This window comes from Ursus arctos, unplaced genomic scaffold (assembly GCF_023065955.2).
Source record: "Ursus arctos isolate Adak ecotype North America unplaced genomic scaffold, UrsArc2.0 scaffold_36, whole genome shotgun sequence".
NCBI classification, from domain to species: Eukaryota; Metazoa; Chordata; class Mammalia; order Carnivora; family Ursidae; genus Ursus; species Ursus arctos.
This window is the reverse complement of record NW_026623050.1, coordinates 13,713,302-13,733,037: the sequence shown is the minus strand read 5'-3', so window position 1 is coordinate 13,733,037 and position 19,736 is coordinate 13,713,302. Positions and strand designations below refer to the sequence as shown.

Genomic DNA, 19,736 nt, shown 5'->3' with positions numbered 1-19,736 from the left:
ACCTGAGCCAAAGGCAGACGCTTAATCAACTCAGACACCCAGGACCCTGGAATCACAACCTGAGCCAAAGGCAGACGCTTAATCAACTCAGCCACCCAGGCGCCCCAAGAAAGATGCGCCTTTTAGAAGAAAAAAAATCACTAAACCCAGGAAAACTGGCATGATGACCATAAGGCATAATAAACGCCAATTTAATAGAAATAGGCAATGTAAATGAAGGAGAAATCAATGACCAGGAAGCCCAGGAAGAAACAAGGTTGAAGATAGAGTTTCCTTAATTGTCTCTTCCTTCCCTCATTTGTCCAAACCATAAGAGCTATAAATCAACTTCTGCAAGTCAGTGGGATGGGAGAAAACCTTCCACCCACTTCTCCAGCACTGCAGAGGGCTACAGGCTGACCCAGCCTTCCCGCAATGGTGGGACAGGGTTTCGAGGGCCAAGCCAGCCTCCATGACCTGTGGCAGGCACCGCCTCGCTGAGTACCAGCTACAGCGGTGGTAGCTGTAAAAAGGGGCAAATCGCCTCCCACCTGTCTTTCCCTCTCAGGAGAGGGTCCCTGCAAACCCTCCCTCGCATCTCTAGATGAGAGTATGCCATGATAGGAATGAAAAAGGACCCCGGAATACCACTGAACTAATAACTAATACAGCAGCCTAATGTGATGACACCATGACGGAGAACAAGGCCCAGACAGGAATATGGCGGCTTCTGCTTCTGCAGAGATGCTGCTGGGGCTCTGGAAGGAGGTACGGAGGGGCTTGGGTCAGGAGCAGCAGCTAGAACCAAGGGCACAGAGATTGCTACAGACACTCCTCTTGTCTCTCCCGGAAGTGTTGTGACACCCTCAACACCCACAAGAGGCAAGGACAGCGGCCACCAGCTCACCCCATGCTAAAGGCAGGACCGAATGGGGTCATAATTTTGTCTTCCATTTCGATATTTGGGGAAGGTGTCTCAACGTAGTCTAGTCAATGAAAACAACGTAACTGAGAAATGCCGTCTACCCAATAGCAAGAAACGTTCACAGGAACCTGGTTTGCCGGCTGTAATTCTGGACTAAGATGACATCAAAATTTTCACGCGGGAATACAAATCATGCACGTTAAAAATGCCTGCCGCGCCAGGTGTGTGGACCAGGCGAGTCGCCGGCATGTGAGCCTGAAGCGTTTGCCTGTTGCGACAGGTGCAGTTCATCGGGCTTTCTGACTCCTTTCTCAGGTTTTCGGGGCCTCTGCCTATCAGTATCAGCTTTCCGAGAAGAGAATGGTGGCGGAACCATGACCAAGTAGCAGGTATTCCAGATAAGTATATTTTGAAGGAAACTCTCAGTGGTGTTGATTGACCATAAAAAATATCTTAAACATGGTGAGTCATTAACCTCTTCAATATCAAGACAGGCTATAATGATTTGTATATTTTATTTTGACTTTACATGCGGTGTTAAAAACCCAAAGTACATATTATTTACACATCCACAATACAAGTTTACAAGATATCTATACATGTTAAAGTACTCTATAAAACAGTATAGAGCCACTTCACTTTAGGGTTACTTTTTATGCCGTACCATTAAAAAAGATACAATCTGTGTTTACCTTTGCACAAATGGATAAAGCATTTAAAAATTAAATTAACAGGATAGAGACTAGATTTTATGTTAGAAATTTCAACATAAATACTGATAGAACTCACATTACAAACTACAAGGCAGCACAATGTTACAAAATGTTATCCGGGTTCACATAGAGTTACGGTGCCATTTTCCGCACGCTGGGATTAATATTGGTAAGGTGAATTCAAACACGTGTGTTGGCGGTGGACTGAGTAGTGTTTATCATTGGTTGGTTTAATTTATTATTAATCTGTAATATTTTAGTTGCAAAGCTGACGTGTTTCAAGAACAGACGTTCTAGTTTTTGAGTTTCCAGAGATCTCAGGGAATCACGTTCTTTATAAAACAATATTCTCAAAGGAAAAGAATAACTGTATCAGTATTCTACAATCTGCATAAAAATGCTCTGGTCTTCTGCAACCCATCCTCCCCCAAGTGGTACAGATCATCAGTGTTACCACAAGAAATCAGTTGAATTTACTTGTGTGACTAAGTCGGGAGCATTCCCCTGCCTTGATACTTTCTAGATTAGGTTCAATAAACCATGGTGTGGTGTGCAGCATATTAACTGAAACAGTCCTCAGGGTTACACATCATCAACTGTAAGTGGCTTCTGCAAAACTATGAATCAATGACTCTACGGTTCCCGCAGATGTCACATTACCCGAGAAACCTCATTTGACTTCACATTATCACTGTTTCATCCTTGGGAAAGCAGGAGTGGAATGTTTATCATGGCAAAGGTTGTAATGCTGCTATTTGGGTGGATTGTTTGACAATTAATTGTTCTAGGTTGTTTTTATGAGTTTTTAAAAGTCTTTTCAGGTGCTGGTTGAAAAACATTTACAACTGGCACTCAGTAAATGATGTGCTATACTGAAAACACTTGACATATTTTAGTACTTCTATCATTCGCATGAATAAGGCACAAAATGCACAGATTCAGGTAAACTCACATGTAATATTTACAGTATATTGTCATTACCTGCATGACTTAGAAGAAAATTCTAATAGAACACAACACAGACAACATGACTGCACCACTGTTCGGTTTTCAGAGAATCTCTCTGTTAGGCCAATTCGAATTCCTTTCACATTTCCTTCTTTTGTCTTCTGTTTGGTTTTGCTCTTTATCTTGGGGGTAGGAGGAGTTAAAGGAAGAGAAATTGTACTACTTGGGAGAAACCAAACAACATCAAAATAAAACCTTATTAGTGTGTCCAAGGTTAAATACAGTGAGTCAGGCTTGGATTCACAGTGGACAGGTAAATTGTACTACTGAATACTGGTGGATAAATCAAGGGTACCTCTTAACATCTCTATCTCCTTGAGCTGGCAAGACTGTAATAGAAGTTTTAATGAATAGCAGCACAAAATTATTTAGAACTCTTACATTCTGGCATTGGGGACCATGTGAGTCAAGTTAATCATTTTGATGGTCAAATCAGCCTTGATTTTATTTCTTTTCTCAAAGCTGAACCCAATGGACTGCTGTGGGAAGAAGTTATTGTCTCCTGTTCAGTCATGCTCAATGTAAACAAGTCCATAGCACAAAAAAGATGCAATGGGCACCAAAACAAATCCTAGTGGGTACAGAACACACACACACTTACACACACACACACACACACACACACACGTGCACACACGCACACACATACGCACACGCACCACAGTTCATTGGTGGCATGAAAAAAAATGCCACCCTTGAAAAAAATGCTACAGTTTGGGTCAAAGACTGAATTTTTAGCAAATTGTTTGGTAATCTACAAGTTCATTTCTTTGAGACATTACCAATGTTTTTTGACATTTGTGCAAGAGGCAAGGTGAATGCATACAATTAAAATGTTCACATTTAATGGGAAGACCACACATAATGGTAGTCTAAGTTGAACCCATTTTCAAGTATTTGCTCACAGATCCTTCTGAGTACTGTATCAGCTCTCTATACTGGTAGGGTAGCCCCTGGGAGCTACACATCTCTTTAGCTTCAAACAAAAGAAATGGAATGACCAGCACCTTCCTTTGTTTTCGGGCAAGTACACAGAAGCTTTGCTGTAGTAGCTACATGTGGCAAGTTCTGATGTTGCCAAAGTTAGAAAGAGTTTCTTTGGCCACTTGGTTCTCTTAAAATACAAGGGAGTCTCTTATCTTAAGGTACCCTTACAACATCATCCTCTCAACAACACGGACAGGATAAAGCCACACGGAGAATAGCACACTTGAGGCCTAGTAAGTGTATTTGTTCAGTGGTCTGACAGACGTGGTTTGAGGAACAAATGAAGGCTTTGGTGGCACATCAGGTTTTAAGGACGGTGTCCTCTTTAGTCCCGTCCTAGGAAGGGTGCCATTACTGGTATAGCTGCTCTGTCTGGAGAGGGAAGGCTGCAGATGAACACTCACTGGTGTTCCCTGAATATAGTCCACCTTTGCCCCAGTGGGGGTGGGCATATAGCCTCCACGGTTCATACTAGGCTGTCTAGATAACAAAACACCATTTGGTGAGTTTAAGTTTTTAGGCATTGCAGATATAGAGTGCCTCTGGGAGGAATTTTTGTGGTAACCCCTTTGTCTTTCCAGGGAAGTCATTGGGACTCCAGGAGTGGTGGGGACATCCACTCGCTTGGTTGGGCTGTTTCTGGGGAGAGTTGAAGGAGGAGAGTATAGTGATGCCTCCCGGTTAGGGACCTTGGGTGGGACCTCAGACATAGGTCCCACAGGATCCAGCATTAGGGTCTGGTGGGCCATCTGGATATCTCCCATGATGGCTTTGGGGTTGCTGTTTGGGTCATTTAGATGCTTCAGAAGATCATTGAGGGTATTTCTGGAATCCACAGAACGTCGGTGATCTCTTTTACTGGATGACTTTGTAAGTGGGTGGTCAATGTTTTGAAGCTTCTTTTCAGCTTTGTGAGCGTTGGAGTTTGAGAAAGACGTGTTGTAGTCATGAGTAGCATTAGGAAGAACAATGGCACTGGGGATATGCCCGTGACTTAATGGGGAGTGGGGTGGTGGACTAGAAGGGAAAAACTGTGGGGTTTCTTTCCTTGAAGCCCCATGGCCATGGGCCTTGTCTGAGTGGCTCTTCATGGCCTGCAGGGTCTTCTGGTGAAGGACAGGTGTAGACTCAGGCGTGGGGAGAGCAGCCAGCTCGGGTGGTTGGCCTCGATGGTCCATGACCATGGATTTAGTATCTCCATTGGGTGGCAGCTCTTTCCGACTGGTCAGCAGGTTACTGTACAATTTGGGAGAATCGATATTCTGTTGATATTCCTTGACCGGGCTGTCAAAGAGACCATTCAGTTTGGCAAAACTCCCACTGGAGTCTGTGCACGACTGGGCAGATTCTGCATCTTTGTGAATCTTTCTGTTTTTCCGAACAAACATGTCACGATAGCAGTATACTGCGACACCTGCAATGAACGCACCCAAAACAAAAGCAGCAAAGACACAGGTGATGAGGACATTCATGTGGACCATCTGGTTGGACTCTCCCGACTGGACCTCCCATCGCACACCTGCAACAGACATTCAGGAAAAGAGTCTGAGTGAGGTGCTTCTTTCCAACGATATTAACCAGCAAATGGCTTCCATTGAGCCAGTACTACCTCCACATGGTCCATATGCTTAGCCCGGAGGGTCAGAGAGTTCTAAAATTCCATATATATATTTTTCTCGAGTCATGATCGGATCCCCAGAGACATATAAGATTGCTGCAAATGCCAGGATAACTCTGATCTCCCACTGATCCGTATGTGCCTTCCCCCCGCAAATCCCTCTTAAGTAGTTGTTACCTAATACTCAAAATTTGTAGAGTTTTGGGGTCTAAAAATTAGAGTCAGAAAGTACGTATTTTCTAAGTGGCCAATTTAGAAATGTTTTAAAATGTTTTGTCTCATGGTTTTCTCCTAATTCATACATCAGGATTACAGGGCAACTGCAGGAATTAGGAAAATGTATGGATTGGCATAAATGTACATTATGTGAAAATAATTATCCTAATATAATTATGCTATCTTAACTAGAATAAAGGCACACAATTGGTTCACAAACGAAAAGCGCCTGCTTGGTCATTGCTAACTACAAATATGGACTTCCATGTTTGCTTTGATATTGTTTTTCCCATTCCATCTTGGAGCGAAGTAGTCTTGAATTGCTTGCTAAGAAAGAAATCCAGACGGTCTAAAGAAGTATAATATGTAGTAGTCAAGTGATATTATCCAACTGTCTTGAGATATTTAAGAAATACTTAAGTTAGACTAGAAGAAGAGTGGATTAGTTTGTAATTATTGGGGTTTTTAATGCAACCACAGACATCTATAACAGTCAATCAAAGAAATGTTAGTTTAAGAGGTATCCAAGTCTGTTACATGCTACAAGCACAGCTATCCCAGGATAAGGTTAAGTCAGGATAATTTTGAAGATTCTGTTGCTTGAGATTAGTACTAAGGCTTTTTGAACATTAGTTGCTTTTAATCAGTGTTCGGGATTATGGAATTCAGTGGCATTGGGAAAGACAAAGAAAGAAAAGTAGAAAGAAATGATATTACAAAGGCAACAAAACAGAAGGAATGATTATAAAACTGTTTACAATGAAAACATATAAAACCCAAATCAACAGATGTAAATCATAAATGACAATGTACTGGCATAAAAACTGATTGGAAACCTGATACCATAGTTTACTAAGCACCAAAGAAGAGATTTTTTTTTTTTTCCCAGAGTAGTATGTCTAATAAACTAACTCAACAGGCAGCTGTTTTATAACTGCTTCTATTAAGGGCTGAAAGTGATAGTTATGGACAAGTGCTCTGTTATGTTTTATTGCTTGTGACGTGCAAGCAACTCGCTAGCCCCTTGCCTATCCTTCTCATATTGCATTTGGAATCGAAGCTAAGCAGACGGCTGGGAAAGCCTATTAGACCAAACATCTGATACCAGGATATTTGCAATTAATGAGTTTTGATGTTGTTGGGGTGGTCCTGGAAATTCTCTGACGTGGAGCAGACTCTCAGCGTCTTCAGGCAGAAACCAACACAGACTAGACTGGCCGAGTGGCTATCTTATCACCCCTTTCTTTCACGGCTTCCCACCTCTTTGGTCTGCGCAGGAAGGCACTGCTTACAAGCCCAGAAACGGGAGCGAGGGCCGCCAGGGGAGGTGGCGTGAACAGCGGCAGAGCTGTGCCAGCCCACCTCCAGGAAGCCCTACGCCCACCGGCTCCTCAGAGGTATCAGGAATCAGGTTTCCACTCAGCGAGAGATGAGTTCCCTGGTGAGGCCTTACCCTTTGGGATACCTGATAAAGGATCAGTAAAATCAGAAGTGTTTGGGTCATCTTGAACTACAAATTTCCGGGAGCTCGTCAGTTTAGGTCTCCAGGTATCAATCACTTTAGGTGTGATTTCTGGGATACTTGCCATTGTGGTAACAGATGATGAAGATACCTCCATGTCTGTGGTGGCAAACAGATTTTTATTAACGCGGGTAGTGCGGGCGGATTTCTCTGACTGCTCTGTTGCATTTCTAAGTAACGTTTCAGTCAATTTTATGAGAAAGCCTGTTCTAGGATTTCAGAAAAAACACACCGAACCTCTTTCTTGCAAGAGAAAAGGAAAACCTAAAAATTAACCATAAAGACCAATTAAGCAGATTTCAAAACTAGAGACACTGAAAACGCTCCTACCAAAGCCCCTAGGGTGATTAATGACCCTTGTGGAAAAGGTCAGACAAATGCCAAAGATGATCTGCTACTTTCTCGTCTTTTTGTGAGACGGCGTCAGTTCATTTCTTTTTGTGTGTATGTCTAAGAGCATTTTCCTGAGCGGCTGGAGACTGCATGAACTTCGCTGGGGAACCTACGGGGTCACCATCAGGAAACACCTGGCTCAGTGCACGTGAACACTTGAGTTTTGGCCCGATAGAGCACGCCGTTCTGCTCTACCACAGACCTCCCATCCATCCGTGCACGGAGGCCTCACGCCATCCACGGTAAAACACCGAAGCCGGGGGAACCTCGCCTGTGCCTTCAACACGCTCAGGGAACTTCTTCCAAAGAATTAGCAGCAACTCATGCAAAAGAAATGGCATTTATAAGCTGAATAAGGATGCTCGGATACATGAGATCGGCCATCCTTTTCTCCTGCTGCGACCTTTAGAAGCAGCGGGAGGACCGGAAGTGACTTAACCTCTTCACACGTGTGTTACTGATTTCCACAAAGGAGATTTTCCCTCAGAATGTAAGCATACGGTTTTAGGTGAAAATTCTGGAGACCCCCATTCAGACTGGTGCAATGGTCGCAGATGAAGACTCCAGAACAGATACAGACAGACGGGCACGGAGAGCCCCCTGAACACCTTCAGACAGCAGACACCAGCTTCCTCCAGCGGGAGCCTTCTGCACACCACTGAGACCACAGCATTCAAAGATTCCCGGGCTCACCGCAAACCATTCAAAAAAAGATGTCTCAAATGTATAAATACACATTTTAGGGAAATGCGTATTTGTTTACTAGGTCTTAGGAAAGGCGAGGAGAGAAGGGGGAAATAATGAGATTCTGCCATCCATTCAGGATCGATGGCCAGAGGGAGCATCCACAATGCACAGGGGTGAGAGAGAAGAAAAGCTCGGGTGGGCGGGCGTGCAGCTGGAATGCAGTCTATGTGAATCCATTCGATTTTTCTTACGGGATGTGCCTTGGTCAATGATGAACTGTTCACATGCTACACAGGGGTGGAGTGCTGGGTAAGAAAAAGTCTCTCAGTACCATCGGTGGGATTATGAGTCAAAGCAGAAACATGAGGGACTGCCAAACTGCGCAAAAGGAGGGGAGAAGGGGCTGAAAATGCTGAACTGAAGGAAAGAAAAGGTTGTTAATTCAAAAAAATTAAAAAAAACTAACCAGATGTTGGACCGCCAAATATTTTGTAATCTGGGGTAGTTGAAGTAGGCAAAATTTCTAAAAGAATTAAAGGAACAAGTAATCAGTAAAAAGTAACCAAAAGAAAGCAAAAATTTATGAATTCCAATTAACTAAAAAAGTCAAAAGAAAAGACTACAAATTAAAAGATTAACCTACTGGTTAGACTACCTTTCTCTAGATTTTCTACAAAATTGTAAGTGGTGAAGGAAAAAAAAAAAAAAAGTAAGATTCTTCTCTAACGCATCCCCATGACCAAACAGCTCAGCTTTTGCGAAGTTTAAGTTAAATGCTAGGTGGTATGTGTCCTGAGTCATTAAAAGGCTGATTGTAAAATAATGTTCACGTGCAAATGTGGTCAAAAAGAATTGCCAGAAGGGGGAGGAATGTCCGGGCTTACCATGGCAGTCCCCTAGGTGGGCCGTGTTGCCGTATTCTGTGTCTTGTTCATATCCTCCAACGCTGTGGTTATGGAAAGCAAAGAAGTCTTCGGTTAACAGCCTTCATAGGGACACAAGTGACAACCAGAGCAGAACCAAGAACACAGACCGATTAGTAAGAACGGACACAGAGAAAAAATGGACATTTCAACACAGCTTGCTAAAACGAGTATTTCTGTTCAGTATCTGGCCACTAGAATGTTTAAGAGAGGAGAGAGAATTGTTTGTTCTCTCCATCCATTTCCCTCAGGTATTATCTTGTCTACAATCTCCCTTCTTTCTTACAGCCCCGGGTTTTTTCCCTTCCCTTCCCTTCCCTTCCCTTCCCTTCCCTTCCCTTCCCTTCCCTTCCCTTCCCTTCCCTCCCCTCCCCTCCCCTCCCCTCCCCTCCCCTCCCCTTCCCTTCCCTTCCCTCTTTTTTACCTCCCCCATATCAAAAAAAGAAAAGAGAGGAAGAAAAGAACAAAAATAGTACTATTGGAATTTTTCTAAAATGTCTAGCTTTAGAGACCCCAGAGAAGACAGAGGCAGCTCTCTGAAGATCCTGGCTAAGGTGACACGAACATACTTACAGCATCCCTGGGGTCACTCTGCCACAGGCCCCCTGGCTTAACCAGCCACAGTATGGGTCCCGAGATGCAACACAAGACCTGTATAAAACCAAAGAATGAAACTTGGATTTTCTCATCATCAAACGTCACGATGCTGCAAGACCCATGGTAAGGAAAGAAACGTCAGCTTACTTTTTACAGGATCCATAACGCTCACAGCGACTGAGGGGGAGGCGAATAATGCAGCTGGAGAACGCCACGTACACAGCGTGATGGTCTTTATCCAACTGTAATGAGATGACCTTTCTGTCCTCCTCACTCTCAGCATTACACCTGTATTTGGGGATACATTTTTGAAGCCATATGTTTAGTAAGTCGAAAGCTACATGAAATATACAAAGCAAGCGGGGGTTTGGTTTTGCAATTATTAAGAGCTGGAGGTCCTGAGGAATCTTCTCAGTAGCAAACCAGTTAAGTACACAGTTTGGGAAGTAATAATCTGTTTGATCTTCTGCTGCTCTGCACAATTGGTTAAACTTCAGGTTGGACAAAGAGTTTTTTTTAAGATTGCTTTCTTGTTCTGGTGACAAGGCAACTGTGTTTGTGAAGACGATTTTAGACCATAGGGAAGAAAAAGGACAGTGTTTCAGTGCACTTAAATCTTGCTGTGCTAGATGTTTCTGGATCTCTCTTTAGTCTCCTTTGCTCCATTTCTCTCACCTACTTCTTGTTTGTTTTAATGGTCCAGTTATCTTTTATATCAGCGGTTGGAAGAATTGTACTGCGATCGAGCTCATGTGCATACTTGCAGATAGCAGCCAAAAATAAACCTGCAGGGTATCAGGGGTGGGTGCTAACCTGTTCTCACTGCCCATAGATGAAAAACGAGGGCGAATTATTTTTAAACTCATCCATTTCCCACCATCCTAGGTCTAGCGAACTCAGGAAAAACAACAAACTCAGGATTTATTTCACTAAGGAAAAAAACCCCCAAACACTCATATGCCAAACCACTGCTAATTTCTCGGGGCTCGAAGGAAATTCCTAGATGAAATACATGCCGGAAAGTTTTGAGCCGCGCTGAAAAGCCTCCTCGTTAAAATACACCTACTTTGCGTGGTTGTAGGCTTCAATCTCTTCCAGTAATACGCTGTCATTCAAAGAGAAAGGGCTGGTCTTTGCCAAAACTTTGAGCACCACGCCAGCTTCAGAGCCAACAAAGATGACTGTGTAGTTCTGGTGGGGCCCAGCAGTGTGGTCAACAGCGATGGCCGTCAGTCTGTACCTGCCAGAGGAGGTAGGCCAGGTCAGAGGGGGAGGCCAACAGGAAGAGAAGGTGTTAGAGGGGAGTGGGTGGCTGTTGCCTTCAGGCTTACCTGATCCGAGTCTTTGTGAACCACGGCTCGTCGGCAATAGGTGGGACGGCCGAGTCCATTAGTGGGTGGGATTTGATGAACGACAGGGTTTCGTCAGGGAAATCGATGGAGGTTTTATAAGCTTCGGCAAGGCCATGCTTTGCACAACAGCCAGGCCTGAAAGGAAAACAGTGTGTTTTTCCCCCTCACAAACTGTATCTAAGGGATAAGTGTCCATTCTGAAAGAAGAGGCCAAGAAAGAAAGGAGAATGAGCAAAACCAGAGCAGCAGCGCTCTCTCCCTGCACTCAGCAGGCTCTCCACATTCACCCCCGCAGGGCTCTGTGGACCGGCTCTGTGTGCAGTGCCCCCCGGGGACCCCTTCCTGGCACGGGAGGTTGGCCCCTCTGCTCTTGGAGGATGGAGGCTTCCAGTGACCAGAGGGTTTTGTCAAAGACAAAAACCACTTTCTGTCTTTTTTTCTTTACCTTGGCTTCGGTACTTTGTCTTCGGGGACTGCTGTCCACACAGAATCTGGAGTTTTCTGTTCTTTAAACCGTCCTTTGAATACCTTTTCAATGTCATCCATGCTAAATGCACACACTGCAGACCCAGGAATGCTGCAAAGGGGAACAGCATCAGGAAAAGTATCAGGCAACAGGAGGCCCACTCCTGGGTCCCAGAAGCAAGTGCAGAGCAGCCTGTGAAGTTCCAGGGCTCTGTTCTCACCTGTTGAGCTGTGTGGTGAACACCCCGACCACAGTGGGGATGCCGTTGATTTGTATGATGTCTGTAATAGACTGCAGGACATCAAAGTAGAAAAACGAATCTCCGGGGACAGAGCAGTTAAGCCGAGCCTTCAGAAATGAAGTCCAGTGTTTCTCCAGGACCCGCTGGGAGCCACCCATGTCATTTTTACATATGCGGGCCACACGGGAATACACAGCCTGCCCAGGGGACGAAAGCAAAGCCACAGGGTTACGCGCACGGACTGGGAATGGAAAGGAAAAGCTGCTATTTTAAGGGAGGGGCAAAAAAGTGCTAAAGATACGTCTGGCTCAAAAGAATCTAGCAATCTTCTCTCTAGGGATTCGTCCAGAAAGAATGTAAACTAGATTTACCTGGGAGAAAAGAGGGCCATTTTCCTGTTCTGCCGAACGAGCTCCCCAAGAAGTGAGCTGTTGACCAGCCTGGGGAAATGCAAACCATCCCCACACCTGTCTCTTCTATCCTTAATGAAATGTGCCATCCTTACACTTGGCAAAACGAGGTGGTGATGCTTAAAAATTTTATTGGCTTTCACTGAAGCACTCAAAATTGAATAGGGGCCTCTACCTTCCATCCTGCCTTTTGATACTGAGAAAGAATAAACGATCAACAGATTTCTAAAGCGTTAAAGGGTAGCTCAAGGGTGCCTGTAGAACACTCTCTGTAGGGACAGAAAAAAGGAAACCTTCTCAAGGCCCAAGGCTGCTGTTCTCACTCTGGCCATTGTTCAGGTGTTTTCCAGCAATTATTCTCGTGATAAGCAAATCCCTTCTCTGCACTCGGCCTTAAATGCACCGAGTGCTGGAAACATGCAAAGAGCATCACTCTACCAAAGCGGGCTCGATTCCATGCAGTACAAGTCCAGAATACAAGTCAAGTGCGTATACTTGCCTTGCCTAAATTATTATGTTCTACAGCAATTTCTCGAAAGAAGAAATAGACATAGTTTCCATATTCTATGGCATGAAGAAAATGTGGCTCTGAAAGAAAAATCGAAAACAAACTGGTTCCTAAAGGATAATTCAATTAGCACAAGACCCCAGCTCCTAGGCATGACTGACAGACGTCGCACAGCTACGCACAAGCCAGGGAGAACTCCAAGACACCAAGGCGCTCAAGGAGTCCCAATGTGGGTGTGCCGAAGCTTCAAGGAACCCACAGCCTTTCATGTCAGCTAATGGACTGTAAAAAACCTACGGGAACTGTAAAAAACCTACAGCAAAGGTCTCTGTTTCAACAGATTTATTCATTAACCTATTTAACTAGGGAAGAAAACTTCTTGCATGGAGAATAAAAGACCTTGATATCTAGACTTCAAAGAACGAAATGGCTCCGCGGAGATGAGCCAATCAATTCTCAGTGTCAACTCTGCAGGATAGGTAGATGGGAGTGGACAAGGAACATTATGTGTATTTAGAGGCAGGCAAGTTGGCACACAGAACTGAGGTCTCTCTTTTTTGAGGTCAACCGGGATAAAATCGTAGATGAGTCTACTTTTCTGACATGGCTACTAATTTCCTCTTTCCTTGTCAACGCTCCCGCTTACAACCCAAGCAACTTGTCCTTGTTCTAAATAAACAATATAAAGTCATGCACTGAGCCTCTGATGCCACAGCTCCTGTTCCCACGTGGCCATCCCACTACCCTTGGCAATCCCACAACGCTACTTTTCAAGGGTACCTTTTATCCATTTGGAATCATATTTTATTGTACGAAGGGCAGATCCATCGCCCATGCTTCGATAAATAACAGCATCGCTGGCCAAGAAGTCAGCCACTGTGGCAGAATATAGCTTTCCATCTGAAACCAGAGTTATAATTTGGGTAAAATAACCATAATTATCCTGTAGTGTGTTATCCTATGTAGTGTGTTATAGCTTTCAGAGTGCTTTCACCTGCTATCCCTATGTTCACAAATAAACCCAGACCTGACGCTCAAGATCAACCTGTGACAGGTTGCCCCATGGTATCACCTCATTTTACAGCGTAAGGATCTAAGTATCAAAAAGTTAAGCAACTCATTCAGGGTCATTGACCGAGTTAACAACAGAGCTAAGTGTCAGAACACTTATGCTCACTTTTAAATCCTCTTTTTCGGAAATATTTTTCATAGCTCCTGACTGTGAAACACCTATATCAAGGTAGCTACCCCGGGTATGAGCTTTTTTCTTCCTTTAAATTCCCTTTTACCTTCAATGTCATTAATCATTTATATTCATTACACTAACGGATCTTACCAGCAAAAAGGGCAACATTGGTTTGTCTGGCATCAAATGGGCATCTTGCCAGGCCACTAATTTCCTCCCCGTCATACTCTAAGGTATTCAACTATAAAAGAAAAATAAATAGCTGGTGTCACATCTGTTCAATGGACCTGTTTGAAGGCAATACTGCTTTTATTTGTACTGAAATTCTATTTGAAGAATTTTGTCTTTATTCTTCCATAGCATTAGAGATAAATGGGTTAGAGCAGAAAGGATTCAACTTTAACAGCATGACGGTGAAGAAAAAAAAGTTGATAAAAAAAGCACACCATGTGAAATATACTCACCCTGTAGTATCTACACATGGGATTAAACGCATTGGTACCACATACAAAAACCATCTCATCGTTTCTTGGAACAAATACTTTAATAAAGTTGTGGCATTCATCCTAAAGAAAGTAATAATTGAATTACTGTTAGACATTCCGTATGTTGACATTGTGGGATGAAGCCCACGTAAAGACGAAGTCTGGCAGATAACTTATCTGTTTTACTTACTTTATGTTTGCCTTTCATAGCACAGTTTTCTCGGTCCTGTTGTCTTGACCGCCATGTCAGTTTCTGTATTAATCAAGCAAAACCAAAGTTCAGTATTTTAACTGAAAATTTTTGGAGGAGAGGGAGACATTATCCAAGTTCTGCAGGAATGCAAATAAATTTCACTTGCTCACCTTGCTCGGTATTACTTCTGTTTTGGGGATTTCACTTAAGTTTACTGTATAAACTTGATCCCTGTTGGAAACGAGGCAGTAAGTCATATCAGGTGAATGCATAAAAATGTTAAGCTGCTGCTTCTTATTTTATTTTTTACAGATCTGCCTTTATTGTATTTTGGAGATCATTAGGTTTTTCTCTGTCTCCAACAAAGTCAACAAAGAGGACTTTTTCATTAGTGAGATGCTTTATATATCACTGTGGTTAGGGAGCAAAGAAAGCACTTCTCTTCAGGCATGGGTCAAACTGCTACTTGCTATTAGCATAGGCATATTTCTAATATTTGCTTGAATAATTCCAAGTTAAAAAAGAATAAAGAAAGATTTTTTTTTCCCTGCTGCTTTAGGAATAAAGAATGGTGTATGATTTCTTGATGGCAGTAATAAAATAGCACCGCTGAAGGCTTTAGCTCTGTATTTTGTTCCTGGTACACAACACTGACTCTTCTCAGTGAATATTTTTGGCTACTTGCAATTTTTGATCACAATCACATATTAGTTTTTCATGAACTAGACACATTAATGCAAGCACCACAAGAGAAAAGAATTTTAATCTAATAAACCAACGAGAGGAAAATTACCTGCCAGCAATATAAAGTGTGTCTCGAATTTTCAACATCAGCTGAAAGTCCAGCCTGTGCTGGGATTCATTGCCTGAAGGGCGTCCTCTAAAAACCGGATATTGCTTTGAATCTGCAAGTAAAAATGGGCTAAACCATCAGTCAGGATTATGGAGCTGAAGAATCAATATACAGCATTGATTAGCTGTATATACTAGTTGTAGAAGGGTTTTAACTAAATTCCTCTCTTAAGGTCTTGAATATAAATGAATAAAAGACGGTGAATGTTAGCAAATGGTCTTTTTTCTTTTAACAGAAAATATATAACCCATACATGGGTTGCTTTAGAAAAGCAACCAACAAAGCTGTCCCATTTTCTCCAAACAGTAAGAAATGACTCTGGATCAATTAATATGCAAAAACAGTTTGAAGACATATAAAACTCTCTTTCTAAAAACAAATATACTTAGAGGATCGAAACCAAAAAAGCTCCCTTCTCGGAAAGGAAGAATGTTCTTTAGATGACTTACAGTGATAATCAACAGTATTGAGGGGTTCATCATCTTCAGGAAAGCTGACTGCCCTCAGCTGGGAAATCACCAGAAGCAGCATGTAGGCACAAAGCAGGAAGAACCTCATGGTGGGCCAAGATGAAGTCAGAGCAGCCCCTCCTCAGAAATCCCACTTAGCTACCTGGAAAACAGAAACAGTTTGGAAAGATCTCCATGGTGTGATGAAACTTTCTCATTTGTAATCAGTTCAATTTTCACCACGGGCTCTCTCCGGTGCCCCCTCCCACCAGGAGCCCTGGCAGTGGTGGGTGAGGTATCTCTGAAAACACAGGCCAAAGATGGCAACAGGCCAGGCCTGATGGAAGCATCTGGTGAGCATATTGAAGTTTGAGGCACATTTGCAAGAGTTTTTGAGGTAACTATGTATGTCATCACAGCAAGATCACCAGAACCACAAACAGAAATGCTGGCTGCTGACTTGGCAAGAAGATGGGCTAAGTTGGGATTAGAATTTTAATTAAACTCCAATCTGCTTCCCTTCCCCCAGCCTGAAAAACATCCAGTACAGCTTGTCTCTGCACAACCCCCCCAATAAAATGCCCAAGCTGTCTCGCAAATGTCCAGGGAGCTGATGGTCCTGTTGCCCCTCATCGGATCCTTACTAAAGGCATTGCCAAATTCCCAGCATTACTCAAGCCTTAGCCCTAAATTCTTTTTTTTTTTTTAAGATTTTATTTATTTATTCGACAGAGATAAAGACAGCCAGCAAGAGAGGGAACACAAGCAGGGGGAGTGGGAGAGGAAGAAGCAGGCTCACAGCGGAAGAGCCTGATGTGGGGCTCGATCCCATAACGCCGGGATCACGCCCTGAGCCGAAGGCAGACGCTTAACCGCTGTGCCACCCAGGCGCCCCCTTAGCCCTAAATTCTTAAGTAGAACAGTTCCCTTAGCTTACTAAGACCAACATGGAAGCAAGGACGTGAATGACATTGAATCAGGGTGAAAGAGAATTAAAAGAAATGAAATGATTTCACGATCTATCAATTAAGCAGGACAGGATTGAAGGAGCACAGCTGACACCAGACCACTGGGGAAGTCTACTTTTTTACATAAAACCATCTGGACACAAACCAATACCCTAAGTATGCCTGTCCTCTTAGCGTTATTGAACTTCAGAACCGTAGGGGGCCTTAGGGACCATCTAGTCCAACCCCCTCATTTTTCAGATGAGAAAACCATGGGCTGGAAATATTAAGGGGCTCACCGAACCTCAGGGAGCTATTTAGAGCATGATCAGGGTACAGACTCACATCACCTGAGTCTCTGTCTCCATCCGGGCCCTTTTCATCAAATTAGATGAGGAAATTAAGTGACTGTTTTTTTTTTTTTTTCCTTCAAAAATACAGCACCACAAAAAATCTTTTTGGGCTAATGGGTATATTCATTATCTTTATTGAAGTGACGTTTCACAGCTGCATGCATATGTTAGATTTTATCAACTTGTACATTTACAATAGCATTACATAGCATTAATTGCTATATTATCCATCAAAAAATTTAAAAAATCTTTAGCTGTTATTAATTTATTAAAAAAGAAAACTAGGGCTCTGCTGGGCCAATGGGCTGGCTTTTTTGAAACTGTAAAGGCTCTACTTTACTACCCCATCCTCGGCCATAATTATCACTTACAGCTACTATACTGAACAGTGTAACAGTTAGCTGTATCTCCAGTTTCATCTACCTAAGAACTTGAGGAGAGATCATGAGAATCACTTCAAATTCTGGGTGAGTCCAACCACTCAGCTGGGTACTTACTATGCCTCTTTTATCTTCTTAATGTCAAACACACAGATGCACAGGCATGTAAGCTATGCAATGCTCCCCATGTTTGTCTTCCTGACTAAGGTAGAAGCCAAGTACACGTGAGTTTTAGAATCCTAGTTTTGCAAGAGAGTGAATAATCTTGCAATACGTTTTTTCTTACTGGAGGATTAATGCAGCAGTAAGTCAACACATCGAAAATGCCCTGCCAACAGCAGGTGGAGTGGGACCTGCGGCAACATCGTTTCGTACTCAGCCCGAAAGAGAGCAGATGTTGCATTAGTCTGAACTGGGCTTGGCTGGAACTCCACAATTGTTAGCTGACTGACCTGGGGAAGCTTCTTCTGTCTCTCTGAGTGTTCATTTCTTTATTTATATGATGGGGATAATACCCCCTTATCTACTGGGTGAAAAGGAAGTAAATGTCTGGCTCCTATAAGTTCTGAGCAAAGTTGGTCCTCCTCACCCATTGCCTACTGAACACCATGCACATGACCTTGACCTAAGAATCCGGGCAGAGTCTGGGAAAAAGATGTCCTAAAATATTAAAGCTATTTGGCCATTCCCCCCCCCCAAACAGAGAGCTATTTTAAAATACAAAAGGATTATTTTAAAAATAATTTTCACAACTCGAGCTTATTTATTAAACCTAGAAAAGAAGGTAAAAAACAATCACTGTCAATCTGACCATCCAAACACAACAACCATAATGATTTGGTTCTAGTCTTCTTGTCACATGCACATATTCTCAATGATGACAAGGTGACCTCTTTTAATGTATGACTTCTCCTGAGGCAGAGTCTTCCTGTCTCACTTTTCCACCACGTTTCCATGTTTCCCCATTTATACAGACCCTGGAAAGTCGAAGTAGTATAAACACATGAAAAGTTGCTGCAAGAACAACATTCTGCTGTGACATTGATCCCAAACTTCATCCTCTGGATGGAAAGTCACTGGGTGCTTCTCTTGGGTGTCAGGGGTAAAATGAGGAGCACCAATCCATGCTAAAGAAACTTAGGAATATCTGTGTGAAAACAAGAGGCAGACAGTTCTGTGACTCTTTCTCCACCATGACAGGTAACTGAATGGTTCACATCATGGGGGCAGAACCTTGATGTCCCGGACAGCAGGACAGGGAGGGGCCTCACCAGGAAGGGTGTCTCTCACATCTGTGATTCCAGCATTGAGGCCGAGGATGAAATCACTGCTGACTCACTGGCAAGCACCAAGTTGCCGGCTGAGCTATCATTTCCTATAACTCACTCAACTCATCTGACACTGCAGAAAGCAATTTCTCCTCATACCCTAACCCCCACCCATCTCATCCTCTAAAAATAAAGCCCCACCACTAATTGCTTCCTGTCCCTGCATAAAGCTTTATTTTAAAAAATTACTTTCAGATTTGCCATACAAATTATAAATGGAAGTGTTTAATGTAAAATATATATCAAAGTAAGACTAAGTCGGGAAGGGAAGGATCTAGAAATACCTGAGAGAAACCAGGGAGATTTATTTGCATATAAACCTCTCAGACGATCTGGCTTTTACCTTATTTAAGGAAATATCTCAGAATTCCAGGGCTCAGTAAAATCGTGAGACTAGTTACGCTGAAGGACAACGAGTCGAGAGGTAGGACAAAATGTTGAAAGAGAATATATACCTTGGGGTTTGAAAAGTCTGGTTCAGACTTGTTTGTGCCATTTACTTCCTGGCTCTGGGAACTCGTTTAGGTGGACTTAACCTCTTAAAGCCTCAGTTTCCTTAAGTGTATATTAGGAAAATTACCATTACTACCTCCTAGGCCCTTCTGAGGATTAAGTGAGACAACCTATATAAAACACGTAACATAGAACCTGGCCCATAGTAAATGCCTAGTAAATTTTAGTGGGTATTATTATAACTATTATTATTACATCTTACTGGGCAACAATGACCCCAGAAGGGGAAAGAAATGTTCACTCTTTTATCATGTACAACTATTCACAAAAGCATTTATGAATATCACCATAACCCTGATAAGGGTGTTCTTAGAGGATTAAGATACAGTTTCACAGACATAGATGCTTCCGAGGAGGAGGAAACCCCCTTCCTCATGGGTAAGGTAGGGTAAAGAACACGCCTAGATGAGATTCTTCCTTTCAGCCAGAGAACAGGGTAACTGAGTGAGTCTATTTTGTCATTTTTTGGGGTATTAAATATAGGCATCTCCCACATATATCTGA

The 19,736-nt window shown here is 42.9% G+C and overlaps 1 protein-coding gene across 20 annotated transcripts in view; it reads right to left on the bottom strand.

Moving 5' to 3' along the window:
* Window positions 1-1,400: 1,400 nt before the first annotated feature.
* The window catches only part of SEMA6D (semaphorin 6D), a 54,666-nt gene continuing 36,330 nt past the window's right edge, over window positions 1,401-19,736 (bottom strand). For 5 of the 20 annotated variants that reach the window (XM_026518420.4, XM_057306187.1, XM_057306186.1 and 2 more), the window contains 18 exons: window positions 15,712-15,874; window positions 15,203-15,314; window positions 14,580-14,640; window positions 14,407-14,469; window positions 14,196-14,297; window positions 13,882-13,972; window positions 13,326-13,445; window positions 12,537-12,625; window positions 11,607-11,824; window positions 11,366-11,497; window positions 10,900-11,055; window positions 10,635-10,808; window positions 9,716-9,856; window positions 9,545-9,622; window positions 8,933-9,033; window positions 8,515-8,571; window positions 6,900-7,067; window positions 1,401-5,131 (listed from right to left, as the gene is read on the bottom strand). In XM_026518420.4, coding sequence (XP_026374205.1) covers window positions 3,843-5,131; window positions 6,900-7,067; window positions 8,515-8,571; window positions 8,933-9,033; window positions 9,545-9,622; window positions 9,716-9,856; window positions 10,635-10,808; window positions 10,900-11,055; window positions 11,366-11,497; window positions 11,607-11,824; window positions 12,537-12,625; window positions 13,326-13,445; window positions 13,882-13,972; window positions 14,196-14,297; window positions 14,407-14,469; window positions 14,580-14,640; window positions 15,203-15,314; window positions 15,712-15,820 — 3,261 coding nt within the window. In that variant the 5' untranslated portion in view covers window positions 15,821-15,874 and the 3' untranslated portion in view covers window positions 1,401-3,842. The remainder of the gene's footprint in view (window positions 5,132-6,899; window positions 7,068-8,514; window positions 8,572-8,932; window positions 9,034-9,544; window positions 9,623-9,715; window positions 9,857-10,634; window positions 10,809-10,899; window positions 11,056-11,365; window positions 11,498-11,606; window positions 11,825-12,536; window positions 12,626-13,325; window positions 13,446-13,881; window positions 13,973-14,195; window positions 14,298-14,406; window positions 14,470-14,579; window positions 14,641-15,202; window positions 15,315-15,711; window positions 15,875-19,736) is intronic. The other 15 variants (XM_048218984.2, XM_057306189.1, XM_026518423.4 and 12 more) reach the window with 5 other exon arrangements.